Source organism: Leptodactylus fuscus, chromosome 6, assembly GCF_031893055.1.
Source record: "Leptodactylus fuscus isolate aLepFus1 chromosome 6, aLepFus1.hap2, whole genome shotgun sequence".
In the NCBI taxonomy this organism is placed as follows: Eukaryota; Metazoa; Chordata; class Amphibia; order Anura; family Leptodactylidae; genus Leptodactylus; species Leptodactylus fuscus.
In genome coordinates this window covers 173,775,344-173,795,478 of record NC_134270.1, presented here as the reverse complement: position 1 = coordinate 173,795,478, position 20,135 = coordinate 173,775,344, and the positions used below count along the sequence as shown (strand labels likewise).

At 42.7% G+C, this 20,135-nt stretch overlaps 1 protein-coding gene across 1 annotated transcript; it reads left to right on the top strand.

Annotated features, from left to right (window-relative positions):
- Positions 1-918: 918 nt before the first annotated feature.
- LOC142209851 (phospholipase A2 inhibitor and Ly6/PLAUR domain-containing protein-like) lies at positions 919-19,863 on the top strand. Its single transcript, XM_075278895.1, has 5 exons — positions 919-998; positions 1,518-1,631; positions 9,555-9,701; positions 11,557-11,697; positions 19,363-19,863. Exons 1-5 carry the CDS (start codon positions 947-949, stop codon positions 19,554-19,556), a joined length of 648 nt encoding a protein of 215 aa, XP_075134996.1. The 5' UTR covers positions 919-946; the 3' UTR covers positions 19,557-19,863.
- Positions 19,864-20,135: the final 272 nt, after the last annotated feature.

The following is a 20,135-nucleotide window of genomic DNA, read 5'->3' as shown; positions in this document are numbered from 1 at the left end:
TTGGGGCTTTATGGTAGAGTGACCCGAAGGAAGCCTCTCCTCAGTGCAAGGAATATGAAACCCTGCATGAAAAATAAGATTCTCTGGTCTGATGAGACGAAGATTGAACGTTTTGGTGTTAATTCTAAGCAGTAAGTGTGGAGAAAACCAGGCCCTGCCCATCACCTACCCAATACAATCCCAACAGTGAGACATGGTGGCGGCAGCATCAGGCTATGGGACAGGGACAGGACGACTGGTTGCAACTGAAGGAAAGTGAATGTGGCCAAGTACAGAGATATCCTGGAAGAAAACCTCTCCCAGAGTGCTCTGGACCTCAGACTGGGCCGAAGGCTCACCTCCCAACAAGCGGCTTTGGAACAACTCTGTGACCATTCTTAACTGGCTCAGCCAGAGCCCTGACCTCAACCCAAGTGAGCATCTCTGGAGAGACCTGAAAATGGCGTCCACCAACGTTCACCATCCAACCTGACGGAACTGGAGAGGATCTGCAAGGAAGAATGGCAGAGGATCCCCAAATCCAGATGGGAAAAACTTGCTGCCTCATTCCCTGCACGAGCTCAAAAGGGGCAAATACTTAATACTGAGCAAAGGCTCAGAATACTGATAACCATGGGGGGTTTCTATCAAGATGGGGCGGAGTGTCCATTAATATGAAATAACATGAACTTTATTGAATTTAGCAAATGACTGGAATGAAACAAACAGTGAAAAATTTAAAGGGATCTGAATACTTTCCTTACTTTATATATCCTGAGTTCTTTATGGCCACAATAGGTTTCCTGTCCTGATTATGTTAAGTTTCATTTCCTAAGTTCATGTTTTCATTTCTCTGAAATAATAAGATCCTAAGATCCTCCCATGTCCCACCCCAAAAAAGCTATCACCTTAAAACCCCAGCTGAGCTTTCCGTCACACAATACGGCCTGTCTTCAAGGGGTGAACAATGATCTCTGTGTTTGGAATTCTGACTTTCCTCTCTGCTCTTACAGCAACAAGTAAGTGATTTGGCGCACAATTTCTTTTTTGTTTGCTTTTTTTTATAGATTTATTCATAATTAATGATAATAATAATAATATACTACTACTACTACTACTACTACTACTACTACTACTACTACTACTACTACTACTAATAATAATAACAATAATAATAATAATAATAATAATAATAATAATAATAATAATAGTAATAATAATAATAATAATAATAATAATAATAATAATAATAATATAATAATAATAATAATAATAATAATCTAAAATAATAATAATAATCTAAAATAATAATAGTAATAATAATAATAATAATAATAATAATAATATAATAATAATAATAATAATAATAATAATAATAATAATAATAATACCCTTTATCTTACCTTTAGGACAGGTCTTACCTTCCCCTATTCATTGTGTAATATGAGCATTTATCCTTCTGTCTCCGATGCCGCGGATCAGGCGATCAGCGGTATAATAAGTGATCCGTTTGCTGACTGTGTGATATTTCCCCTTAGGCTACGCTCTCTCCTGTACCGAATGTTTGTCTGCCAGCTCGACATGCTCAGGCATCAGTGTGCCTTGTCCCACAGGGTACGTATGTGGATCCGCATACACCGAAACCAATACTGGTGAGTTATAGGATCAGGTTAAGTCTTTTGTAATGTTTTTGGATTACGTCCCATGTAGAAGCCCAGAAAAAATGCTGCACTATTCATTGAGTTTTACACTTATTATTAGAGATACACATGAACACTGTTTGGATCAGCCGATCCGAACAGCACGCACCCATAGAAATGAATGGAAGCACCTGTGACGCCGGCCGGCCGCCGGCAAAGTCAGCATCACAGGTGCTTCCATTCATTTCTATGGGTGCGTGCTGTTCGGATCGGCTGATCCGAACAGTGTTCGCTCATCTCTACTTATTATACCTATATGGAAACCGTCAGCATTTCCGTAGGTATAATTGACACGTTGCAATTTTCAAAAACATGGAAATTTTTGAAAACTTAGCTTTTCCGGTGCAGATTTTTTTCTGCAAGATGTGGATGCGATTAGCCAGAATCCCATTCACTTTGCTGGAGATGTAAAATGCGGGATTTTCACGATATGGGGCTTCAGTGTTTGGAAACCCCATATGTCTTCAAGGGGTGAACAATGACCTCATTGACCCTTCTGTATTGTACACTGAACTATACACATCGGGTTGTGTTCACATTTACTGCACATTATCTACTGCCCGTGCCAAATGGCTGAAGTTACAATTCAATGGTGACATCATGTAGTGCCCAGCTATGCTGTTGACCCCATGGGTGGGGCACATCAAATTTCATCTGCAAAATATAACAGTGTGATCTACAGCAATAGCAGGGGCGTAACTACTGTGGTAGCAGCAGTAGCAGCTGCCACAGGGCCCGGGCCATTAGGGGGCCCGGTGACAGCCGCTACCGCTGCGGTTTTTTTTCAATAGGCAGTTACGGGCCCTATTCACTTGCCGATCCTGGCTGGGCTGGGATCGGCAAGTGACACTGCGGGCCCCACAAAGGCTATCATTATACTCGGGGGTCTTTGCAGACCCCCGAGTATAATGACCGGCGGATCGGGAGAGGTAAAGGAACATAAAACACTGTTACTTACCTCTACGCGATCCTGCCAGGCCTCCGTCCTACTGTTGTCTGATGTCTCTGACGTCACATGAACCTGGCATGCTTCTCGGGTCATGTGACGTCCGACGTCATTAATGAAGGACACGAGCGCTGGTCAGCACAGCACAGGAGCCGGGGAACAGGTAAGAAGCAACAGTGTTTTTTTTTTATTAATGTTTTTATTCTCCGTGTCTCCTATTATTATACTCTGGGGTCTGAAAAGACCCCAGAGTATAATAATTGTTTATGGGTGTCCACAGAGGGACACTATTGGGGTTAATACTGTGTGCAGGGGCAAGTAAGGGACATAATAGAGTGCGGAGGAGGGGGTCGGTCGAGGTCTTCGGCGTCAGTTGGGATGGGGGGGGGGCCATGTCAAAAGTTCGCCACGGGGCCCCGCCATTCCTAGTTACGCCACTGAGCAATAGCAAACCGTGATGAACGCCATGTATGACTCTATATCGCTGAGAACTAATATTACATTAGGCAGAATTTTCTTACCCAGCTAAGTGAGGTTCAGGTCACCTCTGCGCCGGAGTCTGCGGCATAGAAACAGCCAAAAATCACTGGAGAAGATTTTTCTCTCTGCTGATTTAAATTTAAAAACCCAGTGCACATCGAGTGGCCCCCATTATAGTCAGTGTGGTGTCCTGGGGTAGGTGTGGAACTGCTGTTTTAGCAGGCCGACTCTGCATCATTTGGCTCCCCCAGCAGACCTGAACAATGGAGAGTCCGGCACAGATGTGACTCTGATCTGAGACATCTGATGGTCAAACATGGTCAAAATCAATTTACAAGTGATAAAAAGCAAACACATTACACATATATACACTATACATATACACTACACATATACACTACACATATACACATTACACATATATACACTATACATATACACTACACATATACACTACACATATATACACTACACATATACACATTACACATATACACATTACACATATACACATTACACATATACACATTACACATATATACACTACACATATATACACTACACATATATACACATTACACATATATACACTATACATATACACTACACATATACACTACACATATACACATTACACATATATACACTATACATATACACTACACATATACACTACACATATATACACTACACATATACACATTACACATATACACATTACACATATATACACTACACATATACACTACACATATACACATTACACATATATACACTATACATATACACTACACATATACACATTACACATATATACACTATACATATACACTACACATATACACTACACATATACACATTACACATATATACACTATACATATACACTACACATATACACATTACACATATATACACTATACATATACACTACACATATACACTACACATATACACATTACACATATATACACTATACATATACACTACACATATACACTACACATATACACATTACACATATATACACTATACATATACACTACACATATACACTACACATATACACATTACACATATATACACTATACATATACACTGCACATATACACTACACATATATACACTACACATATACACATTACACATATACACATTACACATATACACATTACACATATATACACTACACATATATACACTACACATATATACACATTACACATATACACATTACACATACATACACTACACATATACACATTACACATGTATACACTACACATATACATACCTCCCAACTTTTGAAGAACCGAAAGAGGGACAAAATGTGCAAATTTAGCCCTGCCTACTTTTGTGTTGACTCCACCCATTCTCATTAATTTTTCATGTGCCCGCACACAGTATAATCCTCCTACAGTCACTCGTAAATTATATGTCCTCTCTCTATCTCTCCCCCAGTTTCATATACACCCTTCATATGCCCCCAGTTTTATGTCCCCCCTCCATCTCTGCCCCCAGTTTCATGTCCCTTCCATCTCTGCCCCCAGTTTCATGTCCCCTCCATCTCTGCCCCCAGATTCCTGTCCCTCCATCTCTGCCCCCAGATTCATGTCCCCTCCATCTCTGCCCCCAGATTCATGTCCCTTCCATCTCTGCCCCCAGATTCATGTCCCCTCCATCTCTGCCCCCAGATTCATGTCCCCCATCTCTTCCCCCAGATTCATGTCCTTCCATCTCTGCCCCCAGATTCATGTCCCCTCCATCTCTGCCCCCAGATTCATGTCCCCCATCTCTGCCCCCAGATTCATGTCCTTCCATCTTTCCCCCCAGATTAATGTCCCCATATCTCTGCCCCCAGATTCATGTCCCCTTCATCTCTGCCCCAGATTCATGCCTCCACATTTCTGCCCCCAGATTCATGTCCCCTCCATCTCTGCCCCCAGATTCATGTCCTCTCCATCTCTGCCCCTTAGATTAATGTCCCAACATCTCTGCCCCCAGATTCATGTCCTCTCCATCTCTGCCCCCAGATTCATGTCTCCCCATCTCTGCCCCCAGATTCATGTCCCCCATCTCTGCCCCCAGATTCATGTCCCCCATCTCTGCCCCCAGATTCATGTCCCCCATCTCTGCCCCCAGATTCATGTCCCCCCATCTCTTCCCCCAGATTCATGTCCCCTCCATCTCTGCCCCCAAATTCATGTCCCCTCCATCTCTGCCCCCAGATTCATGTCCTCTCCATCTCTGCCCCCAGATTCATGTCTCCTCATCTCTGCCCCCAGATTCATGTCCCCTCCATCTCTACCCCCAGATTCATGTCCCCACATCTCTGCCCCCAGATTCATGTCCCCACATCTCTGCCCCCAGTGTCATGCCGTCCTCTCCTTCATCTGCCCCCAGTTTCACGTTCCACCTCCACATTACACGTACCTTCTCCTTGTTCCCCCGCTGTACTCTGCGTGCTTCTCTCTCTCTCTCTGACACAGTTGTAGACGCGATGTGACGTCATCACGTCGCGTCTACAAGCCAGTAGGCTGTGTCAGCTCCTTGCTTCAGCCGCATATGTGTTCAACTCATATCTGCGTCTTCTGGACGCAGATCTGAGTTGAACTCGGGACATACCTCCCTCCAACTGGGACCGCGGGACACGTCACCGGAATCGTGAATGTCCCGCGGAAATCGGGACGGTTGGGAGGTATGCCTATATATACACTACACATATACACATTACACAATTATACCTATTACATCAATGTACACATTACACACAGATACACATTACACACAGATACATATTACACACAGATACACATTACACACAGATACATATTACACACTTACACATATTACACACTTATACCTATTACATTCATATACACATTACACACTTATACCTATTACATTCATATACACATTACAGAGATACACATTACAGTAAGATACATATTACACACTTATTCCTATTACATTCATATACACATTACACACATGCATATTACACACATATACACATTACACACATGCATATTACACACATATACACATTACACAGATACATATTACACACATATACATATTACACACATGCATATTACACAAATATACATATTACACACTTATACCTATTACACACATATACACATTACACACATGCATATTACACACATATACACATTACACAGATACATATTACACACATATACATATTTCATACATGTACACATTACACATATACATAGTACACACATATACACATAACACAGATACATATTACACAGATACACATTACAAACATATACATATTTCATACACATACACATTACACATATACTGTACATAGTACACACATATACATATTACATATATACACATTACACAGATAAACACACTACACACATGTATATATTACACACATACTACACAGATATAGACATTAGACACATATTCACATTATACATATATACTCACTACACGGATAAACACACATGCATATACACACTGCACACCTATACATCCTACACACATACACCTGTTACAAACACACATTCACTTCTTGTGCAGGTAAGTGAATCATTCAGCACCATCTCAATTCAGCAATGGAAATAGAGTTCAGAATAAACAGCAGCAGGAGGAGAATACACAAAGGCCTCCGAGTCTCAGGTGATCGCACCGCGCAGGTCCCAGATGTCACCAGTCTGTAAACATTTCCCTTCCAATATAGAAAATGTACTAATATTATTGTTACAATGTAATAATTGTTGTTACATTTCCTAAATCTATGAAATGTAACAACTCGAGATGAGCAAATATTTTTAAAAATTAAATTCAGCCGATTCGCCAAATTTTCCGTAACCATTCAGTTCGATCCGAATTAATTTGCGGTGAATTGTGTTAACCCTTTCTTGACATCCGCCCTCATAGTACAGCACTGCGGGGAAGGACTTCCCACAAACTCCAGCAGAAGCAGGGGGCGCACACAGAAACTATATGAGCAACCTGCTTTGCCGGTGTCAGCTGTATGTCCTAGAACACTCCCGGTTGGATTTGAGCTACGATCGTGGGTGTTAACCCCTGAGATGCCACAGTAAAACATTTTCCATACAAATCGAATATTTCCTGAAATTTGAATCGAATTCCACTTCGATAGCTTTGATTCGCTCATCTCGAGTAACAGCAATTGACAGAAGCTCTGACTGGTTACTCATTATAGTGGAGATAGATGAGGTGAATGGTGGGGGTAGAGACAAAATTCGAACTGCACCAATTTCAGAGAAGCTGCACCTATTAAAGGGAGAGTTCACATGGAGTTACGTGCCGCGTGATGTGGCACGTAGACGCCGTGTGAGCTTTTGCAGGCTGTTCACGCTCCCATTGATTTCAATGGGAGCGTGGATCGTATACGCGGCGCTATTTTGCCGCAAAATAGTGCCGCGTATATGATCCACGCTCCCATTGAAATCAATGGGAGCGTATACGGCCCGCAAAAGCTCCCGCGGCGTAGACGTGCCAGATTACGAGCCAAAATACATCGTGTGAATGCACCCAAAGGATGCAAAGAGTTGGAATTGGTGGACAATGGGGAGAGGCCCTCTTTAAAGGGATTATACCATTAAAATGCAATTTTTTCTGGGTAGTTGGAATAGCCTTAAAGGGGTTGTCCCATCACAAGGATCCTATCTATACTGCTTGTTAATGTGGATGTAAGACTTTTCCTAAATACATTGCTTCAGCAAAACTGCTTTGTTTGCCCACTATCTTACTTTATTCATTTTTTTTTTTTTTGACACATCCGTGACTTATCTGGTCATAAGTCAAGTGATGTATCTGCCTGCTCTCAGGGGCGAGGGAGGAGGGGCTAAGTGCAGGGAGCGAGCCTGGAGGGGGGGGGGGGTAGTTTACCCTTTGGGGGGAAGGGGCCGCCAATAAAGATCTGTCATCTGCTGTAATAGAGAGGCCGATGCCGGGGACGGTTAGACGCCGGCACAGGTGCCTGCAACATCGCTATGCTCCTGCCCTGCATGAAGCCAGCAGCGGAAGGAGCGATGCTGCTATTCCGGGCCGGGGGGGGGGGACGGGGGGACAGAGGAGCAGAATAACAGCATTGCTTCTGCCACTGCTGGCTTCATGCAGGGCAGGAGCATAGCGATGTTGCAGGCACCTGTGCCGGCATCTGTGCATCTGTGCCGGCGTCTACACTCCCCGAGTCTGTATTCACATATGCAAAGCCAGCGGGGAGATGCCGCTGGCCCTGCGTGCGTGCTGATAGACCAATCTAGCCTTCACAATGTGAATACAGACTCGGCATCCACTGTAATAGAAAGAGGCGGATGTCGGGTCTGTATTCGCATTGTGAAGGCTAGACTGGTCTATGAGCGTGCACACAGGGCCAGCGGCATCTCCCTGCTGGCTTTGCATATGTAACCCCGCCCACCAATGACGCAACAAAGCCGGAAGAAAGAAAAATGTACAGCAACGAAGACGGGTGAGTATACGACGTGGGAATACCCCTTTAAGAAAGGCTATTCTTCTCCTACCTTTAGATGTCTTCTCCGGGCTGCCGTTCGGTATAAATCGTCAGTATGCAAATGAGTTCTCTCGCAGCACTGGGGGCGGGCCCCAGCGCTCAAACAGCACTGGGGGCTTCCCCAATACTGCAGGAGAACTCACCAGCGCCACCTCCATCTTCTTCTGGAACAGCTTCTCTCTGTGTCTTCTTCCAGCGCTGGCTTCAAACTTTTAGGCCTCGGGCCTAGGATAAAGCCGACTGCTCATGCCCACAGCACACAGTCCATTTCCCTGTCCAAGTTTGAGTCCCCGGTATAGTCTAATTTTACACAACTTATTAGTTGGTGTCAAAATGATTGTCCCTTTTTTGGGCTCACAGTGTCGCAACGTAAGCAATGTCTCTTTTCCAATGAGCAACATCCCTTCTCGTAAGATTGTCTAAAAAAATGTTTAAAGCCCTTGACAAATGGGGAATACAGCATGATACACAGTTGTTTGGCACAAATTACACCACAATTGCTTGATAAATCTAGCGGAAAATTCTATTAGTGGAAAAAAAACAAGCAGAACTCATTGAAATCACTGAAAATTCCACACCAAATTCCTCCCCATTTTCCTCCATGAGAATGGACCCTATGTGTACAAAATGGAGAACTCCTTAAGGCTCAGGTCCCACCTTTCAGAAACATAGCTTTTTTGTTGCAGATTTTGTTTCGTTTTTTTGAGCTAAAGCCAAGAGTGGCCACGAAAGGAATGGAAACTATATAGGAACTTCTTATACTTCTCCCTTCTGCTCAATCCACACCTGTTTTTGGCTTAAAAAACTGCAGCAAAATCTGGAACCCAAACAGTGCATTTCCATAATGTGGGGCATCAGCTGTAAGGTTATTTGTCTTTTTTCACATGATTGCTATTAAAAAATTCTTTATGCTTATTTATAGCTGGAGTAAAGACTGAAGTCTTGGTCAGGCAATGCGTACCTTCAAAAGAATGTAACTTCAAGGGCAGCATGGGCATACCAATAGGACATATCCGGATGGTCACTTCATGTTGCTACACTGACGGTTGTACACCTAATCTTCCTGCATGTAAGTCATCCATTCCTGCCTTCTATAACTTGGAAAGGAAATTGATCATTGATTCTAGGGCTCCACTTCTATTAGCACAGAACAATTCAGATTCCACATAATGTCTACGACCTACAATGGGTTTTAAAGCTGACTGCCGGCAAGCCGACTCCTTTCTAGATTCCCCGGGGATTATGACAGAAACACCGGGGCGGACTGCGGTGGTAGTGTGAACCCAGCCTAAGATTATAACCAGAAGGGATAGCATATACAGAGCTAGTAATTAGATGGAGTCCCCATCTTTCCCGAATGCCCTAGGCTTGCTTACGGACTCAGGAGTAGGGAGAGTACTGTTTAGAGTCACTCACTTAACAAGGTATTTACCATTCCTCCGATAAGAGTGGCGAACTGGTTAAAGATAAGAATGATGCCTAAGGGAATGTACTCTATCAACTCAAAGCGAGTGAGAAGTATATAAACTCCCTTCAAAGGATGTAGGATAAGCACACACACTGACCCTTATATATCAAATGGGGAAAACTGGCCAGTATACCATCAACAAGCCAATAGATAGTGAAGATGGAGGGGCATGGCCCTGAATACACTGGTGAACCGCACCTTTATTTTATTTTATTTTTTTTAATGGTCTGTTAGTGCTATTAATGGGTTAATGAACGCACCCAAATACCTTTAGCAGTGTTTTGAGTGATTTCAGGGTGTCTCTGGGAGCTCCTGGTATCTTCTGCATTTGTTAACATGGATAGATTCCTGCTCTTTTATCCTACAACCACCATGATGCATTGCTTTCCAAAAATCAACATAAGGCTCCATTCACACTGAGTAACGCTGGCAGTTTTTGTGCTTATTTTGGAACATAGCGCCGTGTAAACGCCGCGTTTGCGCCGCATTTGCGCCGCGCTATTTTGCGGTCGCGTTGTACGGCGCAAATGTGGCGCAAACGCGGCGTTTACGCGGCGCTATGTGCCAAAATTAGCACAAAAAACGCCAGTGTTACTCAATGTGAATGGAGCCTAACAGGAGAGCGTCCCTGACCGAAGGCATCAGATTATAGAACATGAAGGCACATAGGCATGAAGCAATAATAAACTCAAATAAAAGAAAAAAACAGAATGCCATTTAGGGTGTTGTCCAACTAATCTGCCGGGCAATGAGAATTTCGAAGTTCATGTTGATGCATTGCTCTTCACTTAGTTCCCTCTCTCACTCCCTCCCCCTCCTTCACCTCCTCCCTGTTTCCCTAACTAGCCCTCCCACTACTAGCCCTTCCTTACTAACTAATTCCGCCCACCACCCCCATCATACTTACCCATCTTCATGTCCTGATCTTCTTGGCATGGGAGATCACTTCCTTCTATGCAGCTGACTCCTTCTCCTGTTGACATCTGCCGGAACCTGTACAATAGGTCCGGAGCACCGGCTCTCTGGTTCTGTTGTACAGGTATGGGAGGCCGGCAGACGTCAAGTAGAGGAGAATAGAAATTATGTTTCATATCCAGAAGAACCCGGGCAAGAAGTCAGGTAAGTATAAGGGGGTGGGCAGTATTGACGATGTTCCCTTTCCAGAAACTGTGAAACAGAAAAATCAGCAGTTGTGCCCTGGGGCAGTCATGCCCTGGCAATCTGGGTAAAAATACATTTTTGGTTAAGTACATTAGAACTTAGGTGGGGGAGGTTGTTTAGTTTAGTGTTAAAGTATCATTTTATCCCGGACAAACCTTTTTAACATTTGCTAACCCCATTAACCAAGACAAGGATGGATGATGAAATGTTCTTCATGGGATCATACAGGATGACCATTATGGTGTCATGAAAAATTGTCTCTTTTTGTTTCCCTCTTTCTCCTGGCCGGTTCTAGCATCACCAACAAGCTCTAATCCCAATGGACTGGTCTGCCGATCCTGCATCTCTGCTGACTCTAACTGGTGCTACACATCAGATACTATGCAATGTACAGGGGATGAGAATATGTGTCTTCTCCAGACTACAAAAACATCAGGTACCAAAATAGTGTTGGAATAATTTTATTATGTTGAAAATTGTGATCCTATAATCAACTATGTATGGGCCAGCTTGATAAACAATGACCTCTAAACAGTGTTGACCAAAAATATTGGCACCACTGCAATTCTATCAGATAATACTCATGTTCTATCAGAAAATGATTGCAATCACAAATTCTTTGGTATTATTATCTTCATTTAATTTGTCTTCAATGGAAAACCACAAAAAGAATTGTCAAAAAGCCAAATTGGATATAATTCCACAGCAAACATAAAAAGGGGGTGGACAAAAGTATTGGCACTGTTTGAAAAATCATGTGATGCTTCTCTAATTGGTGTAATTAACAGCACCTGTTACTTACCTGAGGCACCTAACAGGTGGTGGCAATAACTAAATCACACTTGCAGCCAGTTGAAATGGATTAAAGTTGACTCAACCTCTGTCCTGTGTCCTTGTGTGACCATATTGAGCATGGAGAAAAGAAAGAAGACCAAAGAACTGTCTCAGGACTTGAGAAGCAAAATTGTGAGCAAGCATGAGCAATCTCAAGGCTACAAGTCCATCTCCAAAGCCCTGAATGGTCCAGTGTCTACCGTGCGCAGTGTCATCAAGAAGTTTAAAGCCCATAGCACTGTGGCTAACCTCCCTAGATGTGGACGCAAAAGAAACATTGACGAGAGATTTCAATGCAAGATTGTGCGGATGGTGGATAAAGAACCTCGACTAACATCCAAACAAGTTCAAGCTGCCCTGCAGTGCGAGGGTACAACAGTGTCACCCCGTACTATCCGTCCGTGTACGTGATGACACTGTTGTACCCTCGGACTGCAGGGCAGCTTGAACTTGTTTGGATGTTAGTCGAGGTTCTTTATCCAAAGCCCGGCTGGAGTTTGCCAAAACTTACCGGAGAAAGCAAAAAACATTTTGGAAGACTGTTCTCTGGTCAGATGAGACAAAAGTAGGAAAAGGCCTCAACATAGAGATTACAGGAAAAAAAGAGGCCTTCAAAGAGAAGAAGACGCCCCCTACAGTCAGACATGGCGGAGGTCCCTGATGGTTTGGGGTTGCTTTGCTGCCTCTGGCACTGGACTGCTTGACCGTGTGCATGGCATTATGAAGTCTGAAGACGACCAACACATTGTGCAGCATAATGTAGGGCCCAGTGTGAGAAAGCCGGGTCTCCCTCAGAGGTCAGGGCTCTTCCAGCAGGACAAGGACCCAAAACACACTTCAGGTCAGCACTAGAAAATGGTGGTGAGAGAAAGCCCTGGAGACTTGTAAAGTGGCAGCAATGAGTCCAGCCCTGAATCCCATAGAACACCTGTGGGGGAGGGGGAGAGATCTCTTGATGGCAGTTTGGAGAAGGCCCCCTTCACATCTCAGGGGGGACCGCGAGCAGGAGCCAAAGAAGAAGGGTCTAAGATTCCAGCAGAGCCTTGTAAGAAACTCATTGCTGGTTAGCGGAAGCGGTTGTGCGCAGTTATTGTGTCTAAAGGTTGTGCTACCAAGTATTAGGCTGAGGGCGCCAATACTTCTGTCCGCACCAGTTTTGGAGTTTTGTGTAAAATGATCAATGATTTGATTTTTTTTTCATTCTCTTTTGTGTTTTTTCATTGCAAACAAAATAAATGAAGATATTACCAAAGAGTTCGTGATTGCAATCATTTTATGGAAGAACAGGAGTATTATCTGACAGAATTGCAGGGGGGGGGGGGGGCAATACTTTTGGCCAACACTGTACTTGGAAGGAATTGTGTGCACATAAGGGCTCGTTCCCATCTGCGCCCGGTTTCCGTTCTGCAGGTTTCCGATTCCTGCACAAAACAGAGACAGGAGACGGAAACCTGCAGGACTCTTTCATACCCTTTCATTTGAATGGGTTTGAAAGATGTCTGGCCGTGAGTGGAAAAAAACGGTTTCTCGGCGGAGAGCATAAAACACTCGCCACCGCTCACGGCTGGACCCGGTCTGACAAGTTTCCGTCTTCTGCATGCAAAGCACAGAACGGACTGCCGAACGCTAGTGCGAACCTAGTGTAAGCTATGTCTGCTATAGAATTCTTGCAGCTGTCTTAATCGAAGAAACCAGAAGCATCCTGTTTTGCAAAATGTGCACATCCTGTAGATTGTGTATCTCACGCCTTCTGCTGTGTATTCATGCTTACCACAATTATAATCGCAACATCTGAGTCGCTTCAGGGAAAGTCAGCGCTAAGTGGCCCCCCCCCACACAGCACCGGGTTTATTTCCTTGATGTCTCAGTCTTGTATTGTCTCCTTATTAATAAATTAGATACATTGTTTGCCTTACTTCAGCCTTGGCCGTCCAACATTGATAAGTGACTGATAAATTTGACAAATTTATTTGTCGGGAGAAAATTAGAATTTTTTTTTAATTGAATTAAAGCATTGACTTTATCTGTCCATACACATTGGATGTATGATACTGTATGATGGCCAAACCTTTATATTCTGGTTCGGTGCCCGGCGCCCTGATAGATATGGAGGCCTCTGATATCTACAAGTCAGACTTTAACCGGTTAAGGACCGCTGGCCGTAAATTTACGGCCAGCAGTCCTGGTCTCTAAGACCGGCGGATTGTAAATTTACGGCCGGTCTTCAGAGACTCACTAGGCAGGGGGTGGGGCGGGGGGAGGGCAGGTATTAGGTGTTACTAACACCTAACCACCCCCTCAACAACATTCAGTCGGACTCAGTTCCGACTGAACGTTTTAACCCTTTCGATCATGCCGTGAAACATCACGGCGCGATCGAAAGGGATCCGCCGCATATTGAAGCTGATCGGCACCCCCCGCGGCGAGATCGGGGGGTGCCGATGTCAGTAGAAGGTAGTCTGGGGTCTGGCCAGTGACCCCAGACTACCGGAGCCCCCACATACCTGGTTGATCCTGCCGACCGATGGAGGAAGTGAGCGATGTGTCTCACTTCCTCTGCTGCTTGCAGGACACGAGCAGGCTCATGTCCTGCTCGTGTCCTGCAAGCTACTATACAAAATCAGTTGATGCTTTCATGAAAGCATCAACTGATTCAAGTGTCCTAAAGGGACACATGAAAAAGTTAAAAAAAAAAGTTAAAAAAAAAGTAAAGTGTATGAAAAAAGTAATAAAGTTATAAAGCCCAAAAATCCCTTTTTCTCTATACAAAATGAACTATATAAAAAAGTACTAAAAATTAATAAAAACAATGCATATTTGGTATCGCCGCGTCCGTAACAACCTGTACAATAAAACTGAAATAATATTTAATGTATACGGTGTACATCTGAAAAAAATCCGGAAAAAACCCGCCAGAAGTAGTGATTTTTCACCATATCACCTTACAAAATATGCTATAAAAAGTGATCAAAAAATCATATGCACCCCACAACAGTACCAATAAAAAGCGCAGGTTGTCCCGCAAAAAATAAGCCCTCAACCAACACTGTCAACCGAAAAAAAAAATGTTACGCCTCTCATAAGATGGCGATGCAAAAATCACTGATTTATGTCCCCAAATGTGTTTTTGTTCTGCAGAATTAGTTACGCATAAAAAAATACTATAAATGAGGTATCGCCGTAACCGTACCGACCCACAGAATAAAGGGAACATGTTACTTATACTGTACACTGCATGGCGAAAAATTTAAAGGGTACAACTCAATGCCAGGATTTTATTTTTTTTTAAATCCAGCAAGAAAGAGTTAATAAAATGTATTCAGTATGTTGTAGGCACCCAAAAATGGTGTCATTACAAAATATATCACATCCCGCAAACAACAAGCCCTTATATGGCCGTGTCACCAAAAGAATAAAGAAAATATAGCATCTACCAATGTGAAGACAAAAAAACCCAAAATCGCCAAATTATTAGAATACAACTGGCGGCGTCAGGAAGGGAATGTATAAGCTGTGTCAGTGTACTTCAGGAGACACCCCAGATTTACAGTTTACAAGGGAAAGACACCAGAAGTGACCCCCAAAATGAGCCCCAGAGTGACTCCCCTAATCATAGGAGCTACTGGGACATAGTAGGGAATTTGGTGTCTGCAATGTACTCCGCACCGCTTACACATTCCCTCTTCGCCATCCGCTGTGCAGTCATGTCTGGGATACTAATACTCACTACACCCCCTGAGAAATTCTTTGAGGGGTGCAGTTTTCAAAATGGGGTCACTCCTTTGGGGAATCCACTTTTCTGGTACCTTACAGGCTCTACAAACATGGCATGGCGTCCAGATACCAAACATCTGAATCTGTACTCCAAAAGCCGCATTGCGCTCCTTCCCTTCTGCGCCCTGCTGTGCGCCCAAACTGCAGTTTATGCCACATGTATGACACATGTATGACACTGATAACGGACGTAATGTCATATGTGGGTATAAACTGATATTAGGGCACAGCCGGACACAGAAGGGAAGAAGGGTTATTGGGTTTTTGGAGCGCAGACGGTTTGGTTTTTGGATGCCATGACACTTTTGCAGAGACCCTAAACTTGCCCCTACAAAATGGGGTTTACAGTTACCTCCAGGTCTCTCCAAAAGGAACATGGCCCCCAGAAAGTCCCTCTAAATCTGTACCCCAAAAGCTAAAAAGCGCAGTGCTCCTTCCCTTCTGAGCCCTCCTGTGTGCCCAAGCAGCAGTTTACACCCACATATATATATTTTTTGCCCCTCGGGATGGCCCCTTAATAGTTTTAGGAGTGCAGGTCTCTGACAACACAAAGTGGGTGCAATGTATGGGGCACCGAAATGGCATATTTCTTTCAAAATTTAAATTTTCATTTTGGACATTCATTTTTTGGAAGCATTTTAGGCACAAAATGATAATACCCCTTGATTCATTCCTTGACAGGTGTAGTTTCTAAAATGGGGTCACAATGGGGGGTTTCCATTGTATTGATACTTTAGGGGCTCAGCAAATGCGACATGGCACCTGAAAACTATTCCAGCCACATCTGCCCTCCAAAATCCAAATAGCGCTCTTTTCTTTCTGAGCCCCACCATGTTCCCATACAGCAGATTATGGCCACATATGGGGTATTGCCGTGTTCAGGAGAAATTTTGTAACAAACTGTGGGGGGCTTTTAATTCTTTAACTACTTGCAAAATTAAAAATATGGCGCTAAATGGACGATTCATTGGGAAAAAAAGTAATTTTTCATTTTTACATCCCAATGTTAATAAAATCTGTGAAACAGCTGTGAGGCCAAAATGCTCAGTATACCCCTAGATAAATTCTATGAGTGGTGTAGTTTCCAAAATGGGGTCACTTTTAGGGGGTTTCCACTGTATTGGACTGGTACTTTAGGGGCTCTGCAAATGCGACATGGGACTTGAAAAATATTCCAGCAAAATCTGTCCTACAAAAGCCAAATAGCTCTCTTTCCATTCTGAGCCCCACCACGTTCCCATACAGCAGATTATTACCACATATGGGGCATTTCTGTGTTCAGGAGAAATTGTTTAACAAACTTTATGGAGCTTTTTCCCCTTTATCCTCTTGTGAAAATGAAAAATTTGGGGCTAAATTGACAGTTTATTGGAAAAAAAGTAATTTTTCATTTTCATGCCCCAATGTTAATAAAATCTGTGAAACAGCTGTAGGGTCAAAATGCTCACTCTACCCTTTAATATGTTCTGTGGGGGGTGTAGTTTCCAAAATGGGGTCACTTTTAGGGGGTTTCCACTGTATTGGTACTCTAGGGGCTCTGCAAATGAGACATGGCACCTAAAATTATTCCAGCAAAATCTGCCATCCAAAAGCAAAATAGCGCTCCTTCCATTCTGAGCCCCGCCATGTTCCCATACAGCAGAATATGGCCACATATGGGGTATTGCCGTGTTCAGGAGAAATTGTGTAACAAACTGTGGGGGGCTTTTAGTCCTTTATCCCCTTGTGAAAATTAAAACTTTGGGGATAAAGTGACATTTTAGTAATTTTTCATTTACACATCCCAATGTTAGTAAAATCTGTGAAACAACTGTAGGGTCAAAATGCTGACTATACCCCTTGATGAATTCTGTGAGGGGTGTAGATTCTAAAATGGGGTCACTTTTGGGGGGTTTCCATTGTTTTGGTACTCTAGGGGCTCTGCAAATGAGGCATGGCGCTGAAAATTATTCCAGCAAAATCTGCTGTTCACACACCCAGTGTCGCTCCTTCCCTTCCATGCACTGCTGTGTACCCAAAAATCAGTTTACGCCCACATGTGGGGTATTTCTGTGCACGGGAGAAATTGCATAACAAAATGTGAGATGCATTTTCTCCTTTAACCCTTTGTGAATGTGTTAATTTTAGGTCTAAATGAATGTATTAATGAAAAAAAATAAAATGTCTAAATTTCACTGCCATATTATTTTTATTCTTATGAAAAACTTAAAGGGTTAACAAACATCCCAAATGCTGTTTTGAATAATTTGAGGGGTGTAGTTTTGAAAATGGGGTGATATATGGGGGTTTCTATTATACAGGCCTTTATAATTCCTTACAGAACTGAAGCGGTCCCTAAAAAATTGGTTTGGGGAATTTTCTTGCAAATCTAGAAAATCGCTGTTACACTTGTAAGCCTTGTAACGTCCAAAATAAATTAAAAGACAATCAAAAGATGATGCCAATATAAAGCAGAGATATGGGAGATAATATTTATTTATGTATTTGGGTGGTATGACTATCTGCCTGAAAAGCAGAGAATTTCACATTTTGAAAATTGCAATTTTTTCCAAATTTCCATCAAATTTCCTAGTTTTTTTAATAAATAAATACACAAATATTGATTAATATTTACCACTAACATGAAGTATAATGTGTTACGAAAAAAACAGTCTCAAAACCACTTGTGTAAGTTAAACCGTCTCAAAGTTATTGCCATTTAAAGTGACACATGTCAGTTTTGAAAAAAAAGGCCTGGTCTTTAACATACTTTTGGGCCTGGTCCTTAACCGGTTAAAGGGGTTATCCAACTTTCAAAAAGGATCTGCAAATACATCCATGGCAGTGCTAAATCCTCACTCTTTCCTTGTGCACCCTTTGCTTGGCTTTATTTTACTTGCATCTCCCTGTATCCCTGTTATTTACATGCAATGAATCTGTGGACAAACTACATTTCCCATGATTCATCTGCCGGCCGCAAAATCACAGCCGCAAAATAACACGGCGTATACGATCCAGGCTCCCATTGAAATCAATGGGAGCGTATACGGTGTTCAAAATCTCACACGGCATTTACGTGCCAGGTCATGCAGCACGTTACTCCGTGTGAATGCACCCTAAGAATACTTTCAGAAATAGAAGGGTTAACAGTTTATTTTTGTCAATGAACAAAATAAAGTGAATGAAGAAAAGAGAGATGCAAATCATATCCACCACCCATTACCTTTCTTTAGTTCTAGAAGTTTTTGAAGGAACTCGGGGAGGGTTGATTGTGCTATTGTGGAGAACTAACGCTTGGTTCACATTAACAGTCATCTCTCCATCTTCTTAAAAAGTGGTTACCTGCAGACACCCACAGTTCCCATAGACTATAATGGGATCCGCTGGGTGTCCCCGGGTTTCCGTCGATACTATACTGCATAGGACTTTTCTCTCTGCTGATTTCGGTGTCAGAGATTTTATGGCCGGCGGTCCTCAATCGGTTAAGTGATAAGTTATATGTGTATCTTTGCAGGACCCATCTCGTCTTCAACAGCCATTCGGGGGTGCGCAACAAAATCCATCTGTGACCTTGGCAGTAAGTCCGAAACTGTTGGAGGACTATCAAGCAGTGTTAAGTTTATCTGCACCAGCGGTGGCCTCAGTGTCCATAAAGTCGTCCTGACTCCGGCCATTGTGTGTCTTCTGCTGCTGAAATTCTTCTTCTAACCTCCTTGGATGAATGAGGTCAACATAAGTGATAAAGCTTTACAGGAAGAATTATTATTATATTAAACATTGTTCCTTCCATTGTCAGTTTTTTCCTTTAAAATAAACCCGAGCATAGAAACAAAGAAGAAGAAGAAGACTGATGGCAGAAAATCTTTCCCTCCTCCTCCAGCCCTTTCAGTCGGCCCTCATATTATTTCCATACTATACAGATAGGCTTACATTCACTTACTATAGATCCTAGTACAGAAGGTATAGAATGTTTTTTTATTACATCTATTGTTTTTTTTTTTTGTCTTTTCGTATGCTTCCATTGGTATTTTAATAAAAAAAAATTTTTTGACAAAATCTCCTGCTTCTACTATTTCTAGATTTTTGTAGTAACTTTCAGTCACTGGCTGACTGTAATCGTGTGCCGTGGAGGTTACTCTCCATCATTGAAGATACTACAAGGGTACGCTCAAGTGGCAGAATTTGGTGCTGAGTAGAGATGAGCGAGTAGTATTCGAATGGAAAAATTCAATGCAGAACCAGCATTGATTGGCCAAATGCTATACAGTCGGACGATCAACGCTGGTT

What these genes read in the sequence shown, in the direction of transcription:
- LOC142209851 (XM_075278895.1), top strand. Translation starts at nt 947, where the DNA reads ATGATCTCTGTGTTTGGAATTCTGACTTTCCTCTCTGCTCTTACAGCA. An exon ending in ATACACCGAAACCAATACTG is followed by an intron (nt 1,632 to 9,554) that starts GTGAGTTATAGG and finishes GCTTATTTATAG; the next exon opens with CTGGAGTAAAGACTGAAGTC. An exon ending in CCAGACTACAAAAACATCAG is followed by an intron (nt 11,698 to 19,362) that starts GTACCAAAATAG and finishes GTATCTTTGCAG; the next exon opens with GACCCATCTCGTCTTCAACA.